A 26838-nucleotide genomic window follows, 5' to 3' on the forward strand; every position below is an offset into this window, starting at 1 on the left:
TGTTATTTAAGTTCATCCATTTCCTGCTATCTCAACCTCCGAGTGACAGAAGTCAGAGATGCTACCCAATCCAAAGCCCCCTGAGGGGCGAAGGGGGCAAGGGGGACACAGCCCAAGCACCCTGCACAGCTCTAAGACTCCAGTGCTCAGCAGGTGGACTTTGCTGCTTTGGGAAAACTGAAACCACCTACCTTGTAGAGCTACAAGCGCTTGCCAAGAGAAAGCAATAGAAACAGCAGGCGTTATCTTTGACTGCCAGTAAGGAAAGATCGTAACCATCATCCCTAGGGCATTCAGAAGTAAGGCCTCACTCCAAGGAAAACCAAGCTCCATTCAAGAGTAAGCAAACAGAAGCACCTTGCAATGAGCACGTGGCTCCTACAGACTTGATTTTTACGAGCTGCCACAGCTTGCCCCACCTAGCCACCAGACTATCTGTGATCATAGGAAAGAGCAAATAGTCATCTTGCCAGCCATTCGATGCACATAGGAAACAACTGGATTGGATAAAAAAGACAGTTCATCTTTGTAAGAAACAATATATTTTATTTTTCTGACACCACAGCCCTGGCGAGTGGTTTTGTACCAAATTTAATGGAGGTTACACAGAACGTTTTACGCTGGGGAGGAAAAAAAAAAAAAAAAATAACCACAAAAAAAATTCTGGATAACTTTTAGTGTCTGTTCCACTCCCACATTAATAAAATCACTTGGGGTTTCTAAGAAAAGGAGAATAGGAAACAGTGAGAGAGACTACTGTAGAATGTAACAGTGTCCAAGTCCAGCCCCTTCCTAGAAGTGGGAAGAGTCCCCACGTGAGGAGAGGCGCACCTAGATTTACCCCCCAAAATAACACAATGTATTGCAGCTGCCATAGGAGGAGATAGAAGGGGGACGGAGAGAGAGAGAAGCCTATTTAATAAAGAGTGGGAGGGAGAGACAGAAGGTGCTGGACAGCACGCCATAATTTGAAAAATATGTCCTTAACTTATTATTTATTTCTTTTAAAAGATTCCCCTCACTGAACTTAAGTTCCTTTTTGTGCTTTTCATTAATACTCTGCTCTGAGGTCGTAGTTTGGTTTTTCTATACATTGGAGTTGAAGGAAAATAGTCCGAAGTTCTGAAGATGGATTCTCCACCTAAAGTAAACAGCCTAGAATCCCATTCTCCTCTCACCCCAAAGACTAAAGTCTCTGCTAAAATCCCTTTTACAATATAGTACAGTACACAAAAAAAAAAAAAAATAACAAAATAACTGAGAGTCCTGGGAGAAGCCAGTCCAAAGGACGTAAACATACAGAGAATGGTGCAACTTGTGACAAATGGCAATTCTCAAAATACAGCTACAGATTCTCAAAGCAGGTGCCATCACGGGATACCCAAGTCCACAAAAATAATTTTTAAAAAATAAATCTTAAAAAAAAAACAAAAAAAACAAAAAAAACAACCTGTTAAAATGAATAATTTTTTTTCAGGTAATTCCATACATTCGAGATTTCCCAAAGTGTTCTCTGGTCTCTTTTCACCTATTGCATGGCCAAACTGTACTCCTGAAGCTCCCAAAAAAGCCCTCAGGACTTGGAATCTCATCTTGACAAGGATCGGAACATCCAGTCTTACGGTAGCAGCTTAAAACATCATGTTCCCTGGGTTTCCAGGGCCTTGGCTAAATCCTCCCATGCCAACATCAGCAGCCATACCTCGGGGCCTCATCTGGGGGGGAATCATGATGTTTTGCTGGGGTCCCATCATGCCCTGCATTGACATCATCATCCCAGGTGACCCCACAGGGCCCGGGTGGCTGTACAGCCCGGCGGGGGCTCGGTCCTTGCCTGGGATCATGCCCACGGCAGCCACAGGGTTGCTCATTAGCGCAGGCTGGCCAGGCATTGCTGTTTGTGCTGGTGACATCATGCGATGGTGCGGCCCCATCATGCCTTGCTGCAGAAAGGCCGGCGGCCTCATCGGGTTGTGACCCGGCATGGACGGAGCCGTCCCAAGGGGGATATCCGGAGTTCCCACTGGCCCGGGGCCCCCCATGCCAGGCAACGTTAGTCCCATCCGCGGGGTCTGCTCTCCAATCATTCCCTGCATGTGGGAGAACCCGGGCCCGGGGCCCTGCGGTTGCTTGCGGCCTGGCACCTCTCCGCGAGGGAAATACTGTAGCGTCTGGCTGGGCTTCTCCGATGGGATAATCCGGGACAGGTCAAACTCAGGTATTCCCGTGGCTCCAGGACGGATCACCTCCTGCAGCTCTGGGTCAGTGAAAACCGAAGGCATATTGTTTCCGAGAACAGTGAAGGAGTCTGGACCACCAGGGCCTCCAGTCTTGCAAAGTGCTGGATCTGTCGAACTTTGGGGCAGGTTGGTGGGACGCCCCAGAGGTCCTTCTCCATGGAAACCCATTCCCGCTGGGAAGTTGCCTTGTCCACCGCTGGGCCCGTTGTGTGGGAACGGCACCTGCTGTGGAGGAGACTGTACAGGAGGGAACCCCTGTGGGAAGCCCAGGCGTCCTTGAGGTACCATTGGAGACTCTTGGGAACCGTGCCCCATCATCGGGTTGTGTGACATCAAGCCGGGTCCCACGGGGACCCCATGAGGAGGTATATTGGGTCCCATAGCATTTGGAGAGGGCATCTGGTTGTTATGGGAAAGAGGCTGGGTCATTCCCATGGGGCTAAGGGTTGGCATTGGACCCACTGGGTTTGGACCTGAAATTCGAGGATTCTGAGAATTAATGCCCATTCCTAGGGAAGAAATAAGGAATCGGATTTAGATTACAGCCAACAATAAACGAATAACAAAGATATCAGAGAGCTTTCTGCATGGTTACCAAGTCCGAACACACACACACACGAAAAAGAATTTAAAAAAAAAAAAAAAAAAAATCATTGCTAATAAAAAAAAGCATCAGTAGTGGCTCTGGAGAGTGATATTTTAACCAGAAAATTGATGCCACTTGCACATCAGTTTATCTAACTTTGTCTCTGCTCTATCAAAAAGGAACTAAAGCCTGCTCTGTAAGTAGCCTCTCAATCCATCTTGTACTTTTACTATTTTCCTGGCACTCTAGCTCAGGCAGTTGGTGACAAACGTGTCTGTGGCAGATTACCAAGATATGGACATTTGTCCACCAGGAGGAGGTGACAACGTCCTTTCAAAACCTAAGAAGAGATGAATGAGATAATGCTCGCAAAGCCTAGACAGTGGAGATCAGTGAGCTATCATCAAACTGACTCAGGTAAGCCAGCTTTCCCAAGTATATTTAGCAATTCTCATTACTACTGCGTGAAACAAATGGCATAGCTACAGGTAAACTCATCAAGAATTCATTACTAATTGCCACTCTCTTCAAACATCCAGTCATCCTCTCTTTCAACTGTATTAATTCAAGTGGGTGGAGGGGCTACAAGCTACTTTTGTATTTAATAAACTCGTACCCATCATCACAGAACTGTCAGCAGAAATTGGATTTATCATATAAACATGCTGATCCACGAGAAAGCCCAAAAGAACAGCATTTTATTTTGCCTTCCCTCCCACCCTCTCAAGTAGGTACCAGGACAGTTCCCTCAATCCCAGCTGAGGTTATCATTACATGCACACCAAGTATGAGTAAATTTTGAGAAACTGCTTTAACACTCTATTCTGTAACAAAGGCAATACATAAAACATAGTGGAGGAGAAGAGACCAGATGATTCAGTGTCAGCAACAAAACAACTCTGTGAAGCTTCTGTGACACTGCCTGAAGAAGACAAAGGAAGAAGAGTTTTCTCTGGATAGTACATTGTAGGTCTGGCAATTACCCCCATGAGCAGCTTTCACTCGCACAAGTAATTTCCCTCAACCCGTGTTGAAATCTCTCCTATACACAAACAGTTTCCTAGTTTAGATGCTTTACAAAGAAAATACACTTTCCAGTCAGAAAAACTAGTTGCAAGGAGAACTCCCATCTCTCCACTTCAGAGAACTGCAACTGCCTTCCCTGAAAACAACCCATGGCTCTACATCCTTCAAGGTTTTACCTCTCACCATCTTCATCTGATTAAACTTCCATAAAAATCCCCACTGTGCTGTCTGACAGCTTGAGCTTATGTTCCCTTGAATTTCTTACCTGGTACACTGTTCATAGGAGGCAAGTTTGGGGAGCGTGCAGGAGGGGAGTCATCATCTGAACTGGCCACAGTTTTGATGGCATCGTGATAGAGCGGTGTTGAGCTGGGCATGGCAAATTTGGACATCCTGGACATCATAATGGAGAGAGGATTTTGGGAGAGGGTCGGCTCTGGAGGCATTGTGTAAGGACTGCTAGAGGGAAGATTTCCAGGGAGAGTCACAGGAGCAGGCTGGCTGACGGTGGAAGGAGGTGGACCACCTTAGGAAAAGAGGAGGGGAAATTTTCTTTAAAATCTTTTCACGGTTTCTTCTTCAAGAGTGCTCAAAAACTAGAAAGCTCTTTTATTACAGGAGACCATCTGACTACTGCAGTCAATGCCTGTGCAAGGTAACCAGAAAAATAAGCCTATCAGTCAGTCAAGACGGTTAACATTTGTTATCCTACACTATACTGTAACTATCCTGAGCCTGAACAAATCCACAAGAATGATCAGGTAAGTCTGCAAATCCTACATACAATTTGACTTCCTTGCACTAAAGACAGATGTATGTACCACATCTAGTCACAGAAATCCAAACTGAAAACACGGTCAATTAATTGTTCCTGCACCCACCAAGTGTCAACTGTAATGCCTTTCTCTTTTTCTTTAGGAGGCATCTAACAAGCATAAGAGAATATGCAGTGCAATGAAGAGATGTAGCAGATTATGCTGAGAAACACGGGCAGATTTCTGACAAGATACATTAGGAGCTACAAACAAAACCCCTTCAAATTTCACTTTTAATTTTATACATGTATATATGTTCACTGCTCATTCCAGTACCTATTGGCTTAACATAATCCTTCGCCCTCCCAAAATTAGAAATATCTGCACTTCCAACCTCCTTTGTTCTTTAGCAATGAATTCTGCACCCCTCAGAACACATTTGAAGGAAAGACGCTAAATCAAAGTTGTACCATCCCTCAAAATTCACTGCACGTTTTCAGCCCACCCCAGAAGAGGGAAGACAGAACAGAGAAGACAAAAATCCTGCAGTGTCAGAACATTTCCACTTTGAAAGCATTAGATATAAAAGCATCCTTCAGGCGCAGACTGAAGCATTTGGTTCCGACTTGCAGGAGCTGCAGCTCGTGCTGGGCAGACACCAACAGCCAGGCTGGCTCCCCTACCGCACAGCCCATGGCACAGAGACATAGCCAGCAGCCCTGCTCATGTGATGTAAGGGGTCACCCTGCCTGTCACCACTGCTGCTGGAGATTCCAGTCTCACCAGCCACGTCCCAGCCGAGCCTCTGCAGCGCTGTTACCCACGGCAGCACTAGAGGGCAACGTGGGCAAGCCTCTCCCAGCCTCCGGCCGGCTCTCAGCAAGATCTTTCCAGGCTGGAAAGAGCTTCCGCGCCTGGAGCCTGGCTGCAGGGTACAGCCTGCTCCTCTGCAAGGTTGTGGATGGCATGTGCCACCAACAGCCCAAAGACACCGAGGAGTACCCTTTCACTCCACTGTCCTCCCAAAGACCATCCCTCACCCTGACACCCATGCAAGAGCCCTCTCCAAACCTCTGGATAACCCATCGAAGCCAAAGAGCCGGGCCGGGCTGGAAAAGGCAACACTCACCTGACTCCACGTTCCCCAGCATGGCTGGAGAAGACATGGTGAGAGACGCCTTGTGATTCGGGGGGATGCCAGGGCTCTGCAAAGGAGGCTTCGGAGACGAAGTCCATCCTGGAGAAGGTGCAGGGAGAGACGGGGACTTGAGGTGGACAGGAGAAGCAGCAGCAGACCCCAAGACCGGGGGGGACTTGATGGAAGCAGCGGCAGCTGCGGCGGTGGGGCCTGCGAGCATTCCTGCCAGCTGGGAGGGCGTCTGAGGAGACTTGAGGTTCCCCGAGGGAGACCCCATCATGGGAGACTGGACCTGGCGCATGGTGGGAGACTTCAGAGGATTGATTCCTGGAGAATGCACCTGACCGGCTGCGGAGATATCCAAGGGCTTGCGGCCCAGGCTGCGCTGCGCAGGGGGAGCAGTGTTGAGGCTATTAGGGTTACTGGTGGGATTGAGAGGTAGTGGCGGCATGTGGCTGAGCCGGTTGTTAGTCCTTTGGTCAGGCCCTATCTGTTCTCTGAGGTTTCGGAGACCAACTGCCGGGCCCTGAGACATGGGAAGGAAAGGCCTGGGACCCATGCCATACTCCTGCTGCGGGTGCTCCCCAAACGGCAGCGGCACCATCTTCTGCTGAGAGGAGAGCATCTCCGAGACACCCGGTCGCAGTTTCATCATCTCTTCCGGTCCAACTCCTGCCTCCCTCAACTTCTGAGGTACCAGGGGTGGGTTGGAGCCCATGCTGACATTCATGCCCATGTCCCCCTTCATGCCACCAGGGCCCATCCCAAACTCCAGCTCCCTGCCAGAGCCCATTTGGGGGGGCATTCCTTTTGGGAAGTCCCCCCTGGAGGGGCTCATCGGCCCTTCCACTGGCATGCGAGGGAAGATGGGGTTATTCCCAGGCTCCATGTGTCTCTGGGAGGCGATCATTCTGTTGATCTCCATGCCAGGCCTGATGCCTTCCATGTTGAGGCCAGGAGGGAGGCCCATCTGTTTCTCAGCCAGCTGCTGCTGATAGATCTCTTCCGGCAGGCCCTGCGGGTTGGGGAACCGCTCCCCTCGGCCAGGGCCACTGAAGACACCCTGGCCAGGAGGGAAGTTTCGGCCATCTGGGATTTTTGGCACATCGTCTGGCCAATTGACTCCTGAAAGCCCCGGCCGAGAGGCAGGATTTGGGACACTGGGGCCCTCCATGTCAGGGTTCATCATTCCTGCAAAACCAGGCAGGCGCATCTGGCTCCCAGGCATATTAGGATGAGGGGCCATACCCCTGGGGGGCAGAGAGTGTGACATGTTCATGCCTTCAGGGAAGGGCTCTGGACCCCCAGGTCCCCAGCCTTCCCCGGGGGTCATCTGGTAGGGAGGAGGGGGGCCTCGGACAACCCCACGAGGCCCGTGCTGATGGACCATCATGTCCTGCAGGGAACACTGCTGCACAACAACCTGCTCTTGTTTCCTTCTCTTCTCCTCGTAGAACTCCTGCTGCAGCTTGAGCCAGGCCACCTGCTCAGGAGTCATGTGGTCCAGGTGGTCTGGGCCTATAGGTCCCGACTGGGAGTTCATTGGTGGTGGCCCCATTTCATCTGGGGAAAAGGGCATGTCCCTGTGTCCTTGAGGGCCAAACGGAGCCCCTCCATCTGTCCGAGACCCTGACCCTTTGCCTAAACTTTGGGATTGTGCCATCATGGCCTGTATTGGCCCTTCAGGTTTCTTTTGGGGCCCATCCATCACCCCAGAATTTGCAGGTGGCCCTCCGCTTTGCCCTCCAGCAAACTCCTTCTCATCAGGGAAGAGCATGCGCTGTATGTCTCTCAGGGTCTGCAATGAGCGCTCTCGATGTTCCAGCTGCTCCTGCGACAGTCCATCTGGATTCTCACCCAAACTGGATGGGTCCCCACCAGACACCTGCTGGGGAGGACCTTTGGGGTCTGCAGCAGAGCTATTGCTACCTTGGGAAACGGGGCTAACTGCTCGATTATTGGGGGTTGAACTCTGCCCAAATCCTTCTGTCTGCAGCGGGGTCGAGTTGGCAGGGCTGCCCACAGACATCACTTTGCTTTCCACACTGGGACTGTCCTGGTCTATGGGACACGGGGGACCAGTGGATTTGGATACTGGTGCTGACACAGGTGCAGTCGGCTGCATTTTGGCGTTCTGAGGAGGGTTCTGGTCCTGGGCAGTAGGGGGCTGTGGCTGCGGCAGGGGTTTGGGTTCAGTCCGAAGTGCATTGATCTGGGGGTTCTGAAAGAGAAAGCCACGTGCCATCACTCTCTTCTTACAGCTGTGCCACATAAGCAGAGGTGCCAATAACAATGTCCTGTCATAACCCCACCAGCCCAGGCTCTGCAAGGAAGGGTAGCGTCCTTGTAAAAGGCATTTACAGAGCAGCATTTTGGCCGTAAAAAAAAAAACAAAACAAAAAAACCCAAATATTTTTGCTCAAGGGTTACAGCAGGTACCCCTTCCTTCTGCATTAGCTCTGCATGATCGATGGGTTGGAAATACACTACCCAAGTATTGCAAGATAAACATTCCTTTGGATAATTCAAGACATTTATTTGCAGAACAACCATCTCTCTCTTTTCCATCCTAAAACTTATTTCAGAGCATCACCCATCTCTCTGAATCACACATGCACAAACACACTTAACATTTCCCTTCCCACCCACTTGCAGGCAGCTCCCTACCAAGGGTACAGTGTTTCGTTCCACCTTGCTGTTTGAGATGTTTTGGATATGAAAGGACACAATGGTTTCCACCTGTCCCTTCAGCACGGCTTCTGCAGCCCTGCAAAGATAGACAGACAGACACACATATCCAGTTGAAGCTAAGAATCAAACTTTCCTAATCAGCATCCTTCACCTTTCAGCTGGCAGAAGGATAAAAGACTTAACCCCACATATTTGATATCAGATAAGCAGCAAAAGGAAAATACTTACATCTACGAACTCAAAAACTCTTAAGGGGTCACACCTAGGTTTAAGTCACTCCAGCTTATACTTGCTGTGTGGATTGCAAATCAATATCTTATTGACATCTGCCAAAAATGCACCCCATAGGAATATATCATTACTTCTCAGAGAGCAAGAGGCCTCTTCCCCACACCAACCGGGGACGCACCGTCAAAACACTTAGCATTGCTTTTTTTGCTACAAAAACACACATGACAGAGAAAGGACACCTGAGAGTTTCATGAAAAGGGAATAAAAATATAAGCCCCTCTGCCTGAAGACATTCAAGCATCTACCTACTTGTTGGCCATCTCAGTAGAAAAGACATAAACCACTTTGGATGGAGTCTTCTGCCCACTTGCTGGTTCCAAAGCAGCAGTCAGGCCATGGGAAGGTGTGGAAGACCTTGGGGCTGAAGCATTTGAAGGAGTCATGGAGTGCGGTGTGTGCTGAGAATCCTGGGACTTCACATGATCAGCAGAATTGCAGTCTGGAAAGAGGAAAGAAGAGGAGAAATCACATCTTGGCACCTCTCCCAAAACCGTTTCTGGTTCACATTTGCAAACTGACAGAGTTTATCTTCCTCTGAAGTTTCCTGCTTGTCCACCAAGCACTAATCAAGGCAATCCATTTATTACACCATGCCCCTTCCCTTTAATGCAATGCTGCCCTAGAGATACTGCTGGGGAAAGCTCATCTTGTCACATTCTAAGACAAGTAGCAGTTCCCAGAGCTGATCTCTGCAATCTCTAATGGCCACAGAGAACAGCAGGAAGACTACACACTAAAATGTGCAAATATAAAAATGTCTGCATTCAAGGAGAGCACTGCGACAAACTCTGCTTTTCCCTCCTCCTCCAGTCACCTTAGCCAGGAGACCGACCTAGCAAACAGATGAAATAAATGAAAGATGGACAAATGACTTGTCTATTTTCACACCACCTTACAATGACAACACTTGAAGCCAGGAACAGAATGCAGAAATCCCAACTCTCTGGTTTGTGTTACCAGTCAGGGCGCTACAGGCTATGTATCTGTGTTGACAAAACAGGCTTGCGTATCGTTCAAAACCCCAGTTACAACAGAGTAGTTCCTGGAAGGCCAAAAGCCAGAAGGAAACCAACAGGTTGTATTTGTACTTTCAAATCCTCGGGGGAGTTTCAGAGTTACAAAGGAACTTTCCTACCAGAGTTGGGTCTGCACTTCAACTTAACATGAACAAGAGGACATGCTTACTGATGTCAGCTATGGCATCCCCTCTCTACTTGCTCTCAAGACCTTTAGACATCTTTGGCTGGAAACACATGCATAGCAATTCTCCATCTCACAGACGATGCACACCAATTGTCTGTAGTTGTGCACATATCCTAGCAAACATACCTTTGATTTCAGGGTCGTCATTAGGAGTCCCAGCTTCCCTCTGTTCAAAGGAGTCTGCTGAAATGCTTCTCTCTCTCTTTCCCTTCCCCTTGGCACCATTTCCAGCCCCATTCTTCAGCCCCATGCTCCCACCTGGGCCAGGGAGCACTTTCGGGGGATGACCTCCACTTTTGGGGTCACAGGGAGAGGGCTGGGATTGACTGGTCGAGCCCCCTTGTTTGCCCTGGTTGGAAAACTTGGAATCCAGCTGGGGGTTGCCAGATGGGGACATCACTGTAGGGGGACGGACCATCACCTCCTGCTTTGATTTGGGGCTACTGGGGGCAGAAGAAAAAAAGGAAAAAAAATTAAAAAAAAAAAATAAAAAGAAAGTGACAAATCACTCCATGGATTCATTCAACCCTGTGGGAACAGAAAGTAGACACAATCTCTGCCACCTTTGCAAGCTAAAGACAACTGCTGACAAATAAGAAATGCCTGCAAGCTTAGAGTCATCCAGGTGGTTTTCTGAACATGCCCTGAAAGGGTCATTATCCAAGATGGGATCTCGTTGCTCAAGAAGACACAAAAGCAAGCTACAGACCTGCCAGATCCCAGGAACTGCTGTCACATGAGGACCTACCTCTGGGGCTTCTGTCAATAAAGACAACGGTTTCTATGTGCACAGAGAAGCGCCTCACACCAAGACCAGCTCAGAGTAAACAAACACAGCACAATAAAGTTCACCTCACTGCTCTCACGGACCCAAATTACACAGTGTAGCCTTGATCTGAGCAGATCCCCCCCCCCCCCGCCACGCACCTCCCTATCCAGTTCTACAGGGAGCACAAGGAAAACCCAGCATTACTGCAGCATTCATCATACATCGGGGCGAGCCGCCAGGAAAACACAAATCTCTGACTGTGAAAACAATTAAACCAGCTACAACCTGCTTCTGAATAAAGAAAGAGAAGGATACTATCACCCTGCACACTCCTTTGAAATAGGGCAAATGAAGCTTCTTTCATTTGCTGAAGGATATTCAGAGTGTTCTCCTCCCCTCCTCCATCCAGTCAATTGCATCCTAAAAATATTTTGATCCTCTAGGTTTTACCCATGTATCAGTCATCCTTTCCTCCTCTGCCTCCAGTTAGTCCATTTCTACTGCATTCGGTTTTCTTAACATCAGTGCCACTTCCAATAGGCAGCGTTCGCTAGCATCCCCACCGAGGGACTCGCACATGCTATTTCTTCCTTTGGACAGACATCTGAATTAGAGGTATTTCCTCTGAGTTACTGTAAAGCTCCACATCACCTCTAGGAGTAAATAATCAAACTTGAAAATGCTGTCAATCAGAACATCGCAAGTCCCTGGACGCTGCTTCACTTCCATATTTTTCCCTTCCAAATTAGCAGAGGAGAGATGCTGACCTGCTACACCAGCAGGTGAATGATACAGAGGACCTCAGCGCACAGCTGATCAGTTCTCCAGGCCATTCAGTTCAGGCACATAATAAGAAGGAAGCATTTTGTGTGAAAATACAGGCAGAGAGACCTCCCGCTGTCCAACCACCCCTAGGGAAAACAGATGATTAGAAGGGGATGGAGGGAAGAACACAGATAGAAACAGCATGACCGCTCTCCTACAACCTATTTAGACGCCTGATGGAAGGGAGGAGGCCATGAGGAGCACAGAATCCAAACTTCATGAGCTTAGAGCTCTTTCGGTTCACTCTGAGCCTGGCAAACGTGGAGGCACATTGGCACTGCACAGCTGCCCAACAAGAGCGCAGAGGAAGATCGGTAAGTCACATGCATCAGTCTGGCTAACGCCACAACAGAGCAGGGACAGCACCATGCACCAAGCCAGCAGGCTGTTTTCCTTACCTCTGTGTGTTGCCTGACGGGGAGTTCCTCACTTTGGGGTTACTGGAATGCATTGACAGAAATCCTGAGCTGTCTCACACGCACGCAGATGGGCTCTCGTCAAGTTCCTCTGGGGACTGTGCCGCCAGAGGCAGCTCTGTAGCACTTTCTGCCACCCGCTTCTCTCAGTGCTGTCTGTCTGCTTGCCTTTTTTCTCTTTGCTCCTCTCTGGTTTTGCACGGGGTGCTTCCCTCCTGCAGCTCCAGCATTCTCTAGACGCGTGCCTCCTGCTGCCCAGGGGAAGTCTCGCATCTCCAGGGCACACTGTTAAAACCATCCCACAAGAAGAGAACAGAAATCCGGTGAGGAGCTTTCCAAGCAGATGTCTCTGATGCGAAGCAGTAAATGGCAGTCCTTCCCCGTTACTGAGAAGACGCAGGAGAAGAGCTTTCAGATGGCTCAGCACAGCTGTCTGTGTATTTCAAACAGAGGCAGCCCTGGTTGGCCGTTCAGTTTACAGGCAGTGAGGCCAGCTTCCCTTCATCCAAAGCAAACGGCTCTGGAGACAATAAAGCAGGGAAGCTTCTCATACCTGCATGCTTTGATTCCATCTCTGCGCTCAGCATGAAGACACCTCAGAGCAAGTCAGCAGGAAGCCAAAATTACAAATCCCCATCATGACTTAGCTATCTAGAAGTCCCCCATGAATGGCCGTAATCTGATATTTCTTAAGAACATAAACTCTGCTCAAATCTTTTCTGTCTCCTTGGTCCAATATAACCAGACATATGTTCAGTGATGTGTGCTAGGAGTTGCACAGAGGGAGGAAAATAAAATAAAATGCCTTCCTGTCCACCTGTAAGCAACCAGCTATGCTGTGATTACTCTGTAAATACCAGAGAAGTTAGTCAGTCATTATTTCCTACTAGAAAGGCCAAAAGATCACTAGAGCGCAGTCCCTCTAAAATTTGCTCGGCAACAAGGTACAAACTATTGAGATGCTAATAAACAAACAACAAGAAGGAGCACACAACAAAATAAGTGTCTTTTCAGCTTATTACCAATTAAACACTCATGATGCAAGCAACACGGCACACAGAACTGATTCTGAAGGAGGAAACTATTGAACATTATGGTTTACATCCTTTGGGCTAGATTATTTTGGAACAAATCTCTGTCTTGTTTATGTTTCAACAGAATCTCTTCATCTCATCTACTCAGATGCAAATCCACTTAATTTAGAATCTAACCAAGATTTATTGTTAATGTATTAAGCATTGCTAGTTAAACATTATTCAAATGTAAATATTCCTGGTATTCCTTCCCAGCACCAAAGAAGAAGCAGTTTCTTTCTGTATGTATCAGATGAAACAAAATAAGTCTCATCAGAAAGGGAGTATGCTGAATATGTATTATTGAGAAACTACCACTTGAATTGTATTTAAAAAGCAAAAAAATGGTTTGCTTATACGTTGACATGAGAGGACTAAGAAATTCTGGTACTATATGACCACCTTTAGCCAACAAGTGTTAGTGGTAACTTGTGTTACTGAGTTCTCCAGTTCCCCAAATGATCTTGCTGTGAGGTTGTGCCATTACAATTCTTAGTGACTTTGCACTGCTGTATGTTAACAGGGCAGCTCTCTACACTGCGATCCTTCCACGAGGAACATCACCTCCAAAAATTCTCCTCTCTGCTATGTACCTCCTTCACCAAGAAGCCTGCTCCATAGTCTTACCTCCGCTGCGCTGCACAACTCATTAACACAGGGCATGTTTCTGCAGTAACGGCCTCATTTGTCCTGCCTCTCACTAGGCACAATCAGATGAACTCCAGCCTGAGCTGCACACTCCACAAGATCCACATGCCTCTCTGGGGCTTTAAACTGGTTAGCCCATTGATTCTGAGAACAATGTTGTGTTACTCTATTACCGCTGTTACCACTATCATGCTGTAATTGGAGCTGCTGCAATACCTACACACTGAAGACAAAAGAAAACATCTTCCTAAGTAACTAAATGGTTCCAGCTTCCCGTGCAGATTCTACTACAACTGTTTTGAAAACAAACCTGTGGCATTATCAACAGCACCTAATGCCGCTTTTCAGAAGAGATTTATGCATCAGTAAAAGTCAGTGATTCTAGAGAAGGTGAAGGTGTGACTGAAAATACAGCGAATTTCATGTTTAAAAAAAAGAAGTGAATAGGAACAACAGCTTTAAAATGAGCTGAGCTCAATCTAAAAGAAGCATAGGAGTGCCTGAGTGATGGACTTTAGGCATTCTAGTTGTTTCTTCCTCTGCTTTTCTTCCACTTTCAATACTTATGCATTACGATGTTACCTCTTACAGCAAGATGAGAATTATCTCAGATTCCCAGTGCAATAGAAAAACACTGAAGATCAGAATCATGACCACACTGCCCATACAAGATTTCTGACATCACCAAACTTACAAGTACTTCACAGGGGAAATTAAAAACTCTTTTTTTTTTTTTTTTTTTAACCCTACATTTTATACTATATGCATATTTTCCATCTACCAGAATGGTACACTGTACACAGGGAACATGCCATGTTTTATAATGTGAAATTGAATGCCTCATGATTTTTCTAAATGTACTTCTAACATACGTCTGTCTGGAAAACTAGGGCCCAACAACGGAAAATCTCTAGTGAAATGCATTTTTACAGCTGGATTCTGCCTGGCATAGCACAGCCCTTATCACTGCTTTAAAATTAAAGGTAGGGTCATTGATGGTGAATGGTGAAGCAACTTTTCGAAGTATTTTGGCAAGCTGCATCTGAGGCTGTATTTTCAGGATTGCTTAAAGGCATGCCAGGGTGGTTCGACTATCTGCTCATTCTCACCTCTCTCCTGACCAGATCAGGGGAATATCTGAATGGGAATCAACCCAAGGCAAACAGGAGAAATCTCCTTTCAGCTGGATCAGTCTCCCCTGATCTGGTTGATGATGCAACCACAACAGTGCCACTGCAAGCTCAAAGGAGGAGGCGAGAACAGGCGAAAAGTAGCCTCACCCAACTTGGAGGCAGCTCGCACTTTGGATGGCTTAAAAGGACTTCAAACATCAATTTCGGAGACAAAAGGGCTGTATCCATGTTTGTGGAAACATTAAAGGCCCTCCCCTTTCCCTCAAGTAGCTTACCAAGACCCCTGGCGTCACGACACAGCAGTACTCATTGTGGAGGCCATGAGGTGCAAACCACTCCTCTCACAAGCAATGATCACCTGAAAACAAGGAGAGAGGCAGAGTTCAGCAACACAGCAACAAGAACACGCAGCCCAGCCAGCTGCCACCCCTTCCTTCCCTGCACCTAGCTCCAGAAGCAGACGAATCAAAACTTGCTCTCAATCACTGATGGGGAGAGCCTTTGCCTAGGCTGGCAACATTCATCAGAAGCAAAAACGCCATCGTCAGACTAGAACCATCTGAAGAAGCCTGTGGCACAAGGATGTGAAGAGGGGAGGTAGCTCAGACCTGCTTCAACACTCCCACATTTAAGCTTGCTGGATTCCCATGAGCTCATCTGTGCTCTGAGAAGCTGGCACAAGGCTCATATGAGCAACCTCCCCTTTCTCTGCACCCATTCCTCTTCAAAAGCTTACTTTCCCCTCACTGCGAGTCCAGCCAAACCTCTATGCTCCATACAAAACCTCCTCCACATCCACAAAAGCCATAAATAAAAACATGAAGTATCAGGTAAAGCCAGCTAACGGCTCCACCACATCTAGGGGAGAACCAGGCAGGTTTTAGAAGGAAGATGCACAACCTGCTGTTCTACCAGCCCTTATTCCATGTCACTGTGCTATGCTCCGGGGAGAAGGGAACTCACGCCAAAACCTTTCTGTGTAAGACAGCCCTGAAGTTTGCTTGTGAGAAGTGCAGAAAGGACCTTTTGCACTACGGTTGTAGGTCAAAGGAGTTCATAGGCTAAGAGCCACACTTTCAGTACTGGAGACAACCCTCCAACAGTAATGCTCAGCCACATCTCAAAGAAAACACAAGTGCCTGAAAACATATTGACACAGGGAAACAGACTTTGAGGAGCAACTCAATAGTAAATTTGAGGTCAGTAAAGAAAGATCAGCTAGCTACCTGCCAGCTTCTTCTCCTTCAACCACTCTGAAAACAAGAGAGGCTGCAGGAGCAGTATGAAGCCAGACAGCATCCGAACTGTCAGAGCCAACACAGTCTCTCTGAGCACCCCGTGCTTACACCAGCAGATAGCCTTGCATTTAGTGTGACTGCACGCCAAAAGAGCTACCAGTGTTTTTTCTGTGCTACCTCAGTCTCTTCTGCTGACCAGATCCCTCCAACGGGAGCACAGGAGCTGCTGTGAGGCTCAGTGTGCACTGTGAAACACTCTGCATGTCCCCTTCCCTCCAACGTTCTCCAACTGTTATCTACTGCAGCTTCACCTTAATAATGAGGCAATACCTTGCCGTGTAATACACTTCAACAAAACCAAACTACAATGCTGGTCCCAAACAATGGAGCTACATTCTCCACTCAATCCAGCCAAATCAAACAATGAAATCATCAACGTGATAGACCATCCTTATCTAGCTAAGTCACACCTGCAGACAGAAACTGAAACAAATACCTATTGCAACAAGCTGCCTCATCCAGCAAAACGTACTACAGCAGCACAATGATCCCTGACTCCAATTACCTCCTCCTATCGCTTCTTCCCTTTCCCCACCCAAGACAACAATGCTGGCAGTGCCATGTCAGTGCCTATACTGACACACTGCTGTCACCACAGCAACAAATTCACCCTTTCCCTTAAAAGAGAAAGCACAAACACCAGCACGCATCACGGTGGACAGAATCTATCAGAAGAAACGGCTGGAGCTCTGTTGCTTGAAACATTCAAGTTCAACTTGGCATTATGAGGTATAAAATAGAAGGTTATTGCAAGGTAACGCCACCTTCTAGTTTACTTCCCTTTGCTGCTCACCAGCACAGTCTTAGCCCACGGCCGGTGTAAGACAACTTGCTTCTCAGCAATAAGGTGAGAGCATGCACACAAGCAGCCACTACTGAGTAACTAACAAGACATAGATACTCATCTTACCTAACAGTAACTTACTCATGAACCATCTTCTGTGAACTAACCACCATATTACTGAGATGCAAACAGAAGTTAAAAGAAGAAAAAACAAACCACACAAAGTAGCTTGCTCCCTCTTTGTGCCCTCAGACTGCAGAAGCAGGGCTTGCATTGCTTGACAGCAACAAGTGGCCAGGTACTTGGAGGTGTACAGCATTGTGGCTGCTTCAGCAGGAACAGCTGTAGCTATCGCTGATTCACTTCAGTCTTTTCTCCCTCTTTGAGGAGGAGAATGTGGAGATGAAATAAAGGCATACCAAGTAGATGAAAGTATCAAACTTATGGCCTTACTGTGACACGAAGCATTAAAGGCAAGAAACCTTTTAGCGTACAAGAAAGAGTGCAGCTCTTTTTTTCCCCACACTGCCTTTCTGAGGCTGTCAATCTGTGCTGGACCAAGGGTGGCAAAAGCCCAAAACCAGCATGGAAAAAGAAAAAGGCTAGAAGCCTGCTGCTATTGAAAACAAGCGATGACTTTGAATGCAAGCTGAGCCAGCACCCTGAATTGTAACTGGGGTAGTGAAGCAGGAAAGAGATGAGAGAGCAGCTGGAGTTAAGAGACTGCTCTGCAAAGAGCTGTAGCCTCGGGAGGGACCGAGAGCAGTGGCATCAGCAGCAGTCTGAGCTGCTGCCACCAGGAAGAAATGCGTGCATCCACCACTGGGTTCCCCATGTGACTGGAGAGATGGGCTAAGGCAATGAATGAACGCACCAGCTCCTTTCGCACAATTTGGCTGGGAAGGGCACATCCTATTTCCCCCATCCTCATTTAACCACTTAAGTGGGACAACACCTACGCTGACAGAAGGTGAGCCCAGACTTATTGCTGGTTTTCACACACATGTACACCTTAACAGTTGGTTAACATCTGCCTTTCCTGCACGCTTGCAACTGAACTGCACGTTACTTTTTTTTAATAAGCTGCTGTTTAACAGAGTATCTGATTATACACCTCACTGATAAGAGTGCAACTAGGAAACAAGGAGGACGCAGGAAGTGTTATTCAGTGCTTTTATTCAGCTGTCACGCTCCTTTAAGATCATGTGTAAGCAAACAGGCAAGTCGATATGAGTATTCCAACACTACACACATCTCCCCACGACAACTGAGGTGGGGACACAGAACACTCTCAATACCTCAGATCAGTCCATACTTCTAGATACAGCCCTTATCAGGGACTTTTAACTACACTTGAAATTGCTCCTATCTCTCAGCAAAAGCTGTTCTCACCCTTTCCCAGGACAAAGCACACATCTGTAATACAACCAGTACTGGACCCAGATGCATTCTTGTCAAAAGATAGGCTTGTCAAAACACTGCCCTACCTTCAGTAGGCCAAGCACGTGCTGCTGCCAAGGAAATAACTTCTATCAGTCTAAGAATATCCAAGTCTATCCCTTCCAGCCACCATTTGCACTTGTGATCCAGCTGAAAACTAACTCTAGAAAAGACTGGATTAATTTTCAGCAGACAGCCTTCCTGCTTCAGCCAACCAGGTGGCCACACTCTCACTGGTGTTGGCATAAAGCAGGCAGGCATGGATAGGCTTCAGCTGGTTGTTCAAACGTTCATACATTGTTCCCCTGCCTATTTCTTCTGCACTTCTTAAGTGAGAGCAGAAAATACACCAGGTAACTACCAAAACACCAGGGCTAGAGACACATGATCAACACACATCACCTGGACATACTATGATTCTGCTTGTCCCGGTAAATAATCAGTAGATGGCAAACTATTGTCACGCCCTCTCCATAGCACTGTTTGCAAGCCATGTCCTCTGAACAACCAGCATCGTAACTCAATAGTCTTTCAGAAGACACACTCATATGCTCCTTCTGCCAGAACTGTAGAGGCTATTTGCACCAGAGGCACCTCAGGTGGCCCATGGGTCATATTCCACCCCAAACCAGCTGCTGGTCTGGGAAAGCTAGCAAGTTCTATCACTACCTGGGGTACACTACAAATTCAATTGACTCACAAATTATTTTATAAAGATGGCACAGCACGGAGCTGTGTCAGGAGAGGTGGGAGTTAGGGACAGGTTCTGCACTAGAGGGTGCTGGGCATGGCACAGGCTGCCCAGGGCAGTGGGCATGGCCACAGATACTGGAGTTCATGGAGTGCTTTGGCACAGCTCTCAGACATAGGGTTTGGATGGTGGTCAGTGGTCCTGTGCAGAGCTGGGAGTTGGATTCAGTGTTCCTTATGGGTCCTTTCCAACTCAGGATAGTCAGCGATTCTACAAAGATCAAAAGCCAACCTGTTAATATTGAGCTGACTGAACAGCAACTCACAGCCAACACCAGTTTCTAGATGCATCCTAACCTACCCTAAAACAGTATGGACTTTGCCATGTTTATGTCTGGGCAATAAAAATGATGACACACCTAAGGTCCTCCCAAGAATTTCTTATGCACAAGTCAGAGAAGCCTTCACAGCGCTACCTCTTTGCTGATAAGTCTTTCACCAAAAGCAAGTGTCAATCAAAAAAAGAATCCAAATCCTGTCACCTAAATTCATTTCACTACATGAATACAGGACAAGGCTCACTACAACTTCCAAAAGAGGCTGATGAAATAACTTGTGTTGTACACACATACTGTGAATCCACCACTCCATTCACCTCTAAATCACGGGCAGCTTACTGCTCACAACTAACTCCATGCCTTGAAGCACAGAGAAAAGGTCTGCACAAAGATAGGCGGCACACACAATATCAATACTTGATGATCTACAAGCACATTTACATGGGGAAAAAAAAAAAGAAGAAAGAAAGAAGGAGACTATGCCACTACAAGAAAAGAAGTCCCTTTGAGTAGCTCAGATTAATGTAAGATTTCACAACCACGCTATAAACCTTCCTGAAACTATAAGGAAGAAAATAAAAACACACCATGCAAATGTGATGTGTGGTCACAAGTGCCATTCCACTGGATCTAGCTCTGCCTACACATTCACACACCTCGGTTAACATAGCACAGATACTTTCTTCCACACTTCCCCCCCCTTATTTCTACCACCAAATGGATGTTTCCCAAAGAACCAGTCTCCCCCAGAAGTCCACTCCAAATAAGTAGAGACAGCCACAGAAAGTTCTACCTTCCGTTCTCCGATCTTCAAAAAGCACAGTCAAAACCACCACTGACAAAGCACAATCACAACCGAAGTTTCAGAGAATAGAGTTTTATGATATTCCTAATGCAACAGCCCACTGTCTGTTCTCTTCCTTCTGACAAGCACAAGGATAACAGCAGCTCTGATGTAAAGGCTGTTTCAGTAGTTATTCACTCTGAGTATTTACAGAAACCGTTCTAAAACAATCTTTTGCAGTAGGCAAGTGGTCCAGTAAACCATAAAAGGTGTCCATAATATGTCCATTAAACTTTTGGTGCTGTAAAAACACTTCATTGTGCTATTAAGACAAGGAGGATGATCACCTTTCGTAGATAGTTTCTGATTGCATACAGCTCTTTCCACAACTCCCTCCACAAAGTAACAGGGGAGACAGATATTAATGGACACTGGTGAGCAGATTCAAGCTGTCCACAGACATCTGGAGTTCCCTGCAATTTCTGATGCAGTTCCACAACACACCAAAGCTACAACTACCTGCTTCTGGACAATTATGGTGCAAACAATTCCTGTTAACACCATGGCTTCACCAACTTTGCAGCTACAGGTTGGCAGGGATGCCACCAGGGTGCTTGGTGCACCGTGGCCATGATATGCTGCAGCATCCCGCTAGCACCAGCCTCAGCATCCTCAGCATAGCTGCCAGAGTGATACCAGCTCTCCTTACATCAACAAAGCTGTTTCTGTACTCATACATTACAGCTGGAGTTTTAAGCACTTTACGCGGAGTGTCACTTACCTGAGCAGCAGCCTGTCTGCTCTGGAGTTGCTACTATTGTTAACACTGACAAAGATCAAAAGCTTTTAACAATCAGAGATTTCTCAAGAAATGCTTTAACAATATTTCCCCAATATATGACAGGCTTCTGCAGCTTTCTACATCATGTTAGCAGTTAACAGACCTAGCACCAGTCAACACTACATTCTGGAGTCCAGTGCATAATACCAGAGATGTCCACAGGCTTTGTAGCTTTGCCTCCTGTCAAAATCACATCTGTCTGGGGCAAAAAGCTATCAGGACTGCAGCCAGAGGCAATCTCCCCTACTCCTCTGGATTTGTTTTTTCTAAAACTTAAATAGTGACATCAGCATGAACAACAACTACAGGTAATAAAAAAAAAAAAAAAAAAGAAAGAAAACAACGGATAGGAATACAAGACTGAAGAGAATTGATTTTGTTCTTCAATATGCAGTAACACCACACTGTTTAAGCAGAAGCCTTGGAAGAAATAAGTTACCTATCAGCTCAGAATGGAGGAGAGAAAAAAAAAAAAGCAAGTGCTTTTTCGTTCCATTTTGGCATCCCTTCGCCAAGCTTGTAGAATGAAAGGTATGAAACAGTCCTCAGGCATAACACCTCAGGCTGCAATCTTGTCAGTTTTCATAAGCTAAATGAGGCTGGGCTGGGTCAGCACAGGACAGACCTCCTCCAAAGAGGACCGTCGCTACTGGGTGTGCTGGGTGGGAACACCATACCCCAGGTCTGGCAGGAGTGCTGGGGGAAACCCACATACCTTCCTTCATCTAACCTCAGCTGACCAGTGACCCGGCCTCCCACTCATCCCAGATGAGCAGTGTCTCAAGGCTCCCCTAAGCCTCACTGCCTTCCAGCATCAGTTTTCTTTCACAACCACCACCACCAGCTGCTCTCTCACCTGCACAAGCCCTCCCGCAGCCTTCTAACACCCGGCTCTCCCACCCTGGCAGGTTGGCAGGGTGAAGCACACACGACCACAGCCACAGCCCTCGCGTGCAGGTTACTAAGGCTGTGCTGAACCTTTCCTTCCTCCGCTTTTAGACCCACCTTGGGCACATTACACACATCACTATCTCTAGTGACCCAGCATGATGCCTCCGCGTGCTGCTTTCCTAGCTGTTAAACGTCAGCTCATCAGCACAGCAATGATTCTTCTGAGGAGGAAGGCACTTCAAAGAAAGTCTACAAGCAAAGACAGCGTGCACACCATGCTCCAGGAGGCTACATGATCGTATCAAAGCTGCCGGGATGAAAAAACGACATTTGTTAAATAATGGGAGGTCACCTAGAAGATCTCAAAACACCGCATGCAAAAATCTTATTTTGACAAGAAATTAAGAAACTCTATAATCAGGCCTATTATCTAACCTGCTGCCTTGACGTGATTTATAAAAGCACAAAGTGCATGCAACTCCAACCGCCGCAGAATCCTCCCTCATTCAACCAACATGTATACATTTAATACTATCCTAAATAGCCACGCATGTACAGCAAAGCCTAAAAAACTTCAAAGTATTTACAGCACTGTATAAACAGAGTGCTATTCTCAAAGCCTTGCAACTGTCAAATCAAAGCTACCTTTCACAAGAACATTCAGAAGCGTTTCTCCTGGATGGTGGCTATTTGCCTGACAGTTTCAACTTTCAATCCCCAACCACAAGAAGGTTAAGGGCTTTTTTTTTTTTTTTTTTTTGAGGCAGAAGAGAGCATTTTCTTGCTAACAAGCTGTCAAGCCATTTCAGCCTGAAATTCTTCACTCCCTTCTCATTCATACACATAAAATGCTGCAGAAAATTTCAATTCTGTTCGCACGGATTCTGAGAAGAGCTCCTCCACATCGAGGATGGCCTCAACTCTACTGCAACAGCTCCAATTGCAGAAGCTGCAGCTGCCCTTCTTTGACAGGCTACAGCTCATATTACACTGCAAATACACCTCTAATCAATCCCTAAACAAAACCAGATCAGTATGTAGATAAACCGCTGCAATTCTGTAGGCAAAGAAACAGCCGTATCGAGATGCCTGAAGAAGTCACTTTAGCAAAATGCAGAGAGTAGAGCTAAAGAGTAAGCTAAAGAAGGCTCCACTGCTTGACCTTACCCATGGTTTTCAGCAGTGAGCTACCAAAAGAGAATATTCCATCATATTCTGCACCAATCCATACACACCACATAGGTGGCAAAAACTCTTTCGTGCGCTGTACTCAAGTAGAAATGCAGATGTAAAGCATTTTGTGGAGTGGAAGTAACACAGTCTAGTCAATAAATGACAGGCATATTAAGAGGCTGGTTTTCTTCTCAAGTTCACCACAGGATCCAACCTCACCTGGCTTTGAAAGGTATCATAGGTAAAACAGGTACCTGCAACCTCCGTTCCAGAAGTACAAAGGGCACTTGGGGACCATGCAGTGACAAGATGGACAAATGTTGCTGAGCTCTCCAACTCTGCCGATGCACACAGGCATCCCTCTACCAAGGTAAGCAGCAGGAATATAGTGGCACTCCTTTCTTAAAAGGCCCAACAGTCAGACAAACTGGACAGCCAGCTCAGAGGAACTGCTCATGTTCCTGAATCACAACTACTCCGACCTGAATACAGAAGGAAGCAAACAGTCCTTCCATTCCGTATGCAGTTAAATTATCACATATATCACACTCTCTTTTGGCCACAGGTTGCCAAAAATCTCTAAGGAGCACTTAAAATCACTATTGTTTTCGAGACTAAGGCACCCGATTCTCAATGATTCTCAGTGAACTCTCAGAGGACATTGCTCCAGCACCTCTCAGCCTTGCTTTGTTGAGATAAATTGTGTCACATGTAAAGCATATTTGCCATTCTCTCTCCTTCAAAAGCATTTCATTGATTCCAACCAGGCTTCAGAAACAAGCACACAAACAAACCAGCCACCTTACAGTGACACTTCTCATCTCCATTCCCTATTCCACAAGCTCCTTCTTTGAGGCCAAGCAAGGAACAGCACATCTCTGCTTTTAAGTCTCTCTGAAAAACAAGGGATCTTGGAGCACGTTCAGCTACCTGAAACAGATAAGACTCATTCTTAAAATACAGTAGACTGCAATTTCCTAACAGCCTTTAAAATAAATTTAGCGAGTGTCATCACAGAAGAAGAAAAACAGAGCTCTGGGGAACAACTCACAGAAACAGGAGTGAAGCAAACATAACTCGGGGAGCAGCAGGTCACTTTCCACCATGGTCACGGTTTAGAATCTCAGACCAGATTTCAGGAGGGTCACCAAGATAAAACCAGAACCCATGCAATTTACAGGCACATCTCCAATTCTGGTACCAATCAAAGTTTCCAGAGAAGCGTGCAAGACCTCCATGGTAAAAGCAGGCAAAACAACCCCTGCCCTCCCCCTCTTTTCCCAGTATAGAAGCACATCTGTTAGAGCAGAATAAAATCAAGGTTTAGACCACAGGCTTAATACTTCTTCCAAAATTGTTACTGTCACTGATTATGATAATTGAATATTCTTCATATTCCTACAGACATCTGATCCTTTTAACTCTTGTTGAATTCTTGCTCCTGATTCTCACAGCGTGAGTTTCGCTGCTTAATTGCAACCACGCTAAATATTCTATCAGCAATTTACACTACATGTTCTGTATCATCAGACGGCCATGAAGCAGCAGAAAATTCTCCATAACTCAACAGCCACGCTCCTCTTTTTGCCCCCACTAACACTTAACCGTGGCTTCTCTTTTCATATGCAGCACACACGTTTGGGGATGAGAAACACTTTTGGCAGAAAGGATAAGCTGAAGGAATCATTCTCAGGCAAGAGAAGCTGTAACAAATAGGTGTAAACAACATTTAGCAAGTTTAGCAGACTCTTAGGGGTACAGTTAGGTGAGCGTTCCTTTTGGCAGCAATGCCAGCTGATAAGACTGCAGCTACCAAGATTGACTTCCACCCCTGCGCCACGCTGTCTGATGTGCCAGTACCACCGCATGCCTGGCCAAACACCAAACTACTTTGGCAAACTGATCCAGGCTAAATATAACCTTTTTTTTTTTTTTTTTGGCCAGGCTACTTATAACCCTTGATTGGTCCCTTGCTCCATTTCAGCATCCAGCTGCTCAGGCAGCACTGGCACAAAAGAAGGACTGGTGCAGGGTCCAGCAGCCAGGCTCCTCAAAAGCCAGCTCTGCCAGAGAAAGAACCGCTCGCAGGCATGTGAACAGCAGGTAGACAGGCCTAAAGGCAAGAATGCAGACAGAAAATGCAACCCCATTTCTGGAAAAAAATATGAACGATGCTCGTCTTAAAGACAATATTGAAACAGTTAATTTGGATTCAGCACACCTTTAAATATCATCTTATGTCTTGCTGTTGCTACAGAGTTAGCCAGTGTTTGTAAGATGTGCTGGTCTCAAAGGAAACTTCCAAATTCTCCCAGCAGATGTGTTTGGAGTTGTTTTTTTTTTGCTCAAATTTGTCAAGATCTGCAATCCCAAATTCTGTGCTTGCACAGTCCTGCCAAAATGAATATCCAGTTCCAAAAGAATTAAAACAGAAGAAGAAAAACATAACAAGACAAGCAAAGGTACAGGGAAAGGCATTCTAAACGACAGGCACAGCAGTACTCAGACCAAAGGGGAAAAAAAAAAAAAAAAACAGAGGAAAAAAAAAAAAAAAAAAAAAAAAAACAGCAAAAAAAATCTCCTTCCATTCACAAAATGCACTCCAAACCTGAGTTAACACCTTCATTTTGCCAGCAGGAAGACTAGAGGGACTCCAGCTGAGCTTGTAAGCAGGAAATCCTAGCCCACAGCAAATCTTGCTGGGTTAAAGGACTTGATATCTATGTAAACAGACCACAGACCTTACCGAGGCACCGAGATTTCTGTGAAGTCCAAGGCCATGCAAACTAGATAGCAGGATTTTATGAAGGCTGCCTGCCTTGCTCTGAAGAAATCCTGGTAACCTCCTAGAAAGTGGGAGAGATCAAATCCTGCTGGGTAACATAGTTGACATTTAGGATGTGAATGAGTTTGAATACTCATTTGAGCGTCGGTTTCTCCCTAAGATAAAGATAAGGAATTTGTTGTTTGGGTTTTTTTTTTTTCCACTGAATTTATAAAAGACCAACTCTAAAGCCACACACAGTTTGCAAGGCAACAGAACTGCCAAGTGTGTTAGGAACTCAAGAAGAAACAGAAACCTAGAAAAAAATCCAGTAGAAATAATGGAAATTCAACATATAACAGAGCAGCAAGTCTTTGAACAGCTAGAAATGGACCAAAGGTTACTCCATTCTTATCCACCTCGTACATACAAATCATCCACCAAAAACCACTGCACATGAATATTTTAGCCTTGTGGCCTATAGGTGCCTCGATTTCTATATTTGGATATTCAGTGACAAATGCAGTTCCTTTGGCTGTGGACTAACTGAAAATACTCCAAGTATGTGAACTGGGCAGGTTCAATGCAAGATGGGGAAGGAGGGAAGTGTGGGGAAGAGTCTACACTCTTTGTATTCATAATATACAGAACAGGTCTACAAAGTTTCTGGTTGTATGAACAGAAACCTATTTATTTTCTTCCACGTTAAAATTCAGGTCCTGCCTAGAAGACCGTGTTGACCGACAAACAAGTGAACCGATCACAAGAGCCAAAAGAAAAGCATCTTCCCCAAACCTCACAAAAGCTCCAAAAGACACCATGCACGCACCCTTCCCCCGCAAGAAAATGGTTACAACTGCACTGTCATATCCCTGCTATTTCCCTCGCATCACAGCAGAGCACATCTTCTCTCAAAACAATTCTATGGCATCTATGAAGCAAATGATTTGCCTTGGAAAGAAAAAGATACATACCGGGAAGTCAGAAACATAACTTTTACCACACGCTGTCAAAACATGCGCATGTACGCATAGATAAAGC

General features: G+C 46.3%; 1 protein-coding gene across 7 annotated transcripts in view; it reads right to left on the reverse strand.

The window, feature by feature from the left end:
• Positions 1–525: 525 nt before the first annotated feature.
• Positions 526–26838, reverse strand: part of BCL9 (BCL9 transcription coactivator) — a 54536-nt gene continuing 28223 nt past the window's right edge. For 5 of the 7 annotated variants that reach the window (XM_042866880.1, XM_042866879.1, XM_042866881.1 and 2 more), the window contains 8 exons: positions 15070–15152; positions 11923–12225; positions 10057–10373; positions 8977–9166; positions 8413–8512; positions 5737–7966; positions 4118–4378; positions 526–2749 (listed from right to left, as the gene is read on the reverse strand). In XM_042866880.1, the coding sequence (XP_042722814.1) occupies positions 1632–2749; positions 4118–4378; positions 5737–7966; positions 8413–8512; positions 8977–9166; positions 10057–10373; positions 11923–11975 (4269 nt within the window). In that variant the 5' untranslated portion in view covers positions 11976–12225; positions 15070–15152 and the 3' untranslated portion in view covers positions 526–1631. Of the gene's footprint in view, positions 2750–4117; positions 4379–5736; positions 7967–8412; positions 8513–8976; positions 9167–10056; positions 10374–11922; positions 12226–15069; positions 20259–26838 lie in introns of those variants that run through there. The other 2 variants (XM_042866882.1, XM_042866877.1) reach the window with 2 other exon arrangements.

This window comes from Lagopus leucura, unplaced genomic scaffold, assembly GCF_019238085.1.
Source record: "Lagopus leucura isolate 7727_CA_CO unplaced genomic scaffold, USGS_WTPT01 Super-Scaffold_100001, whole genome shotgun sequence".
Taxonomy (NCBI): domain Eukaryota; kingdom Metazoa; phylum Chordata; class Aves; order Galliformes; family Phasianidae; genus Lagopus; species Lagopus leucura.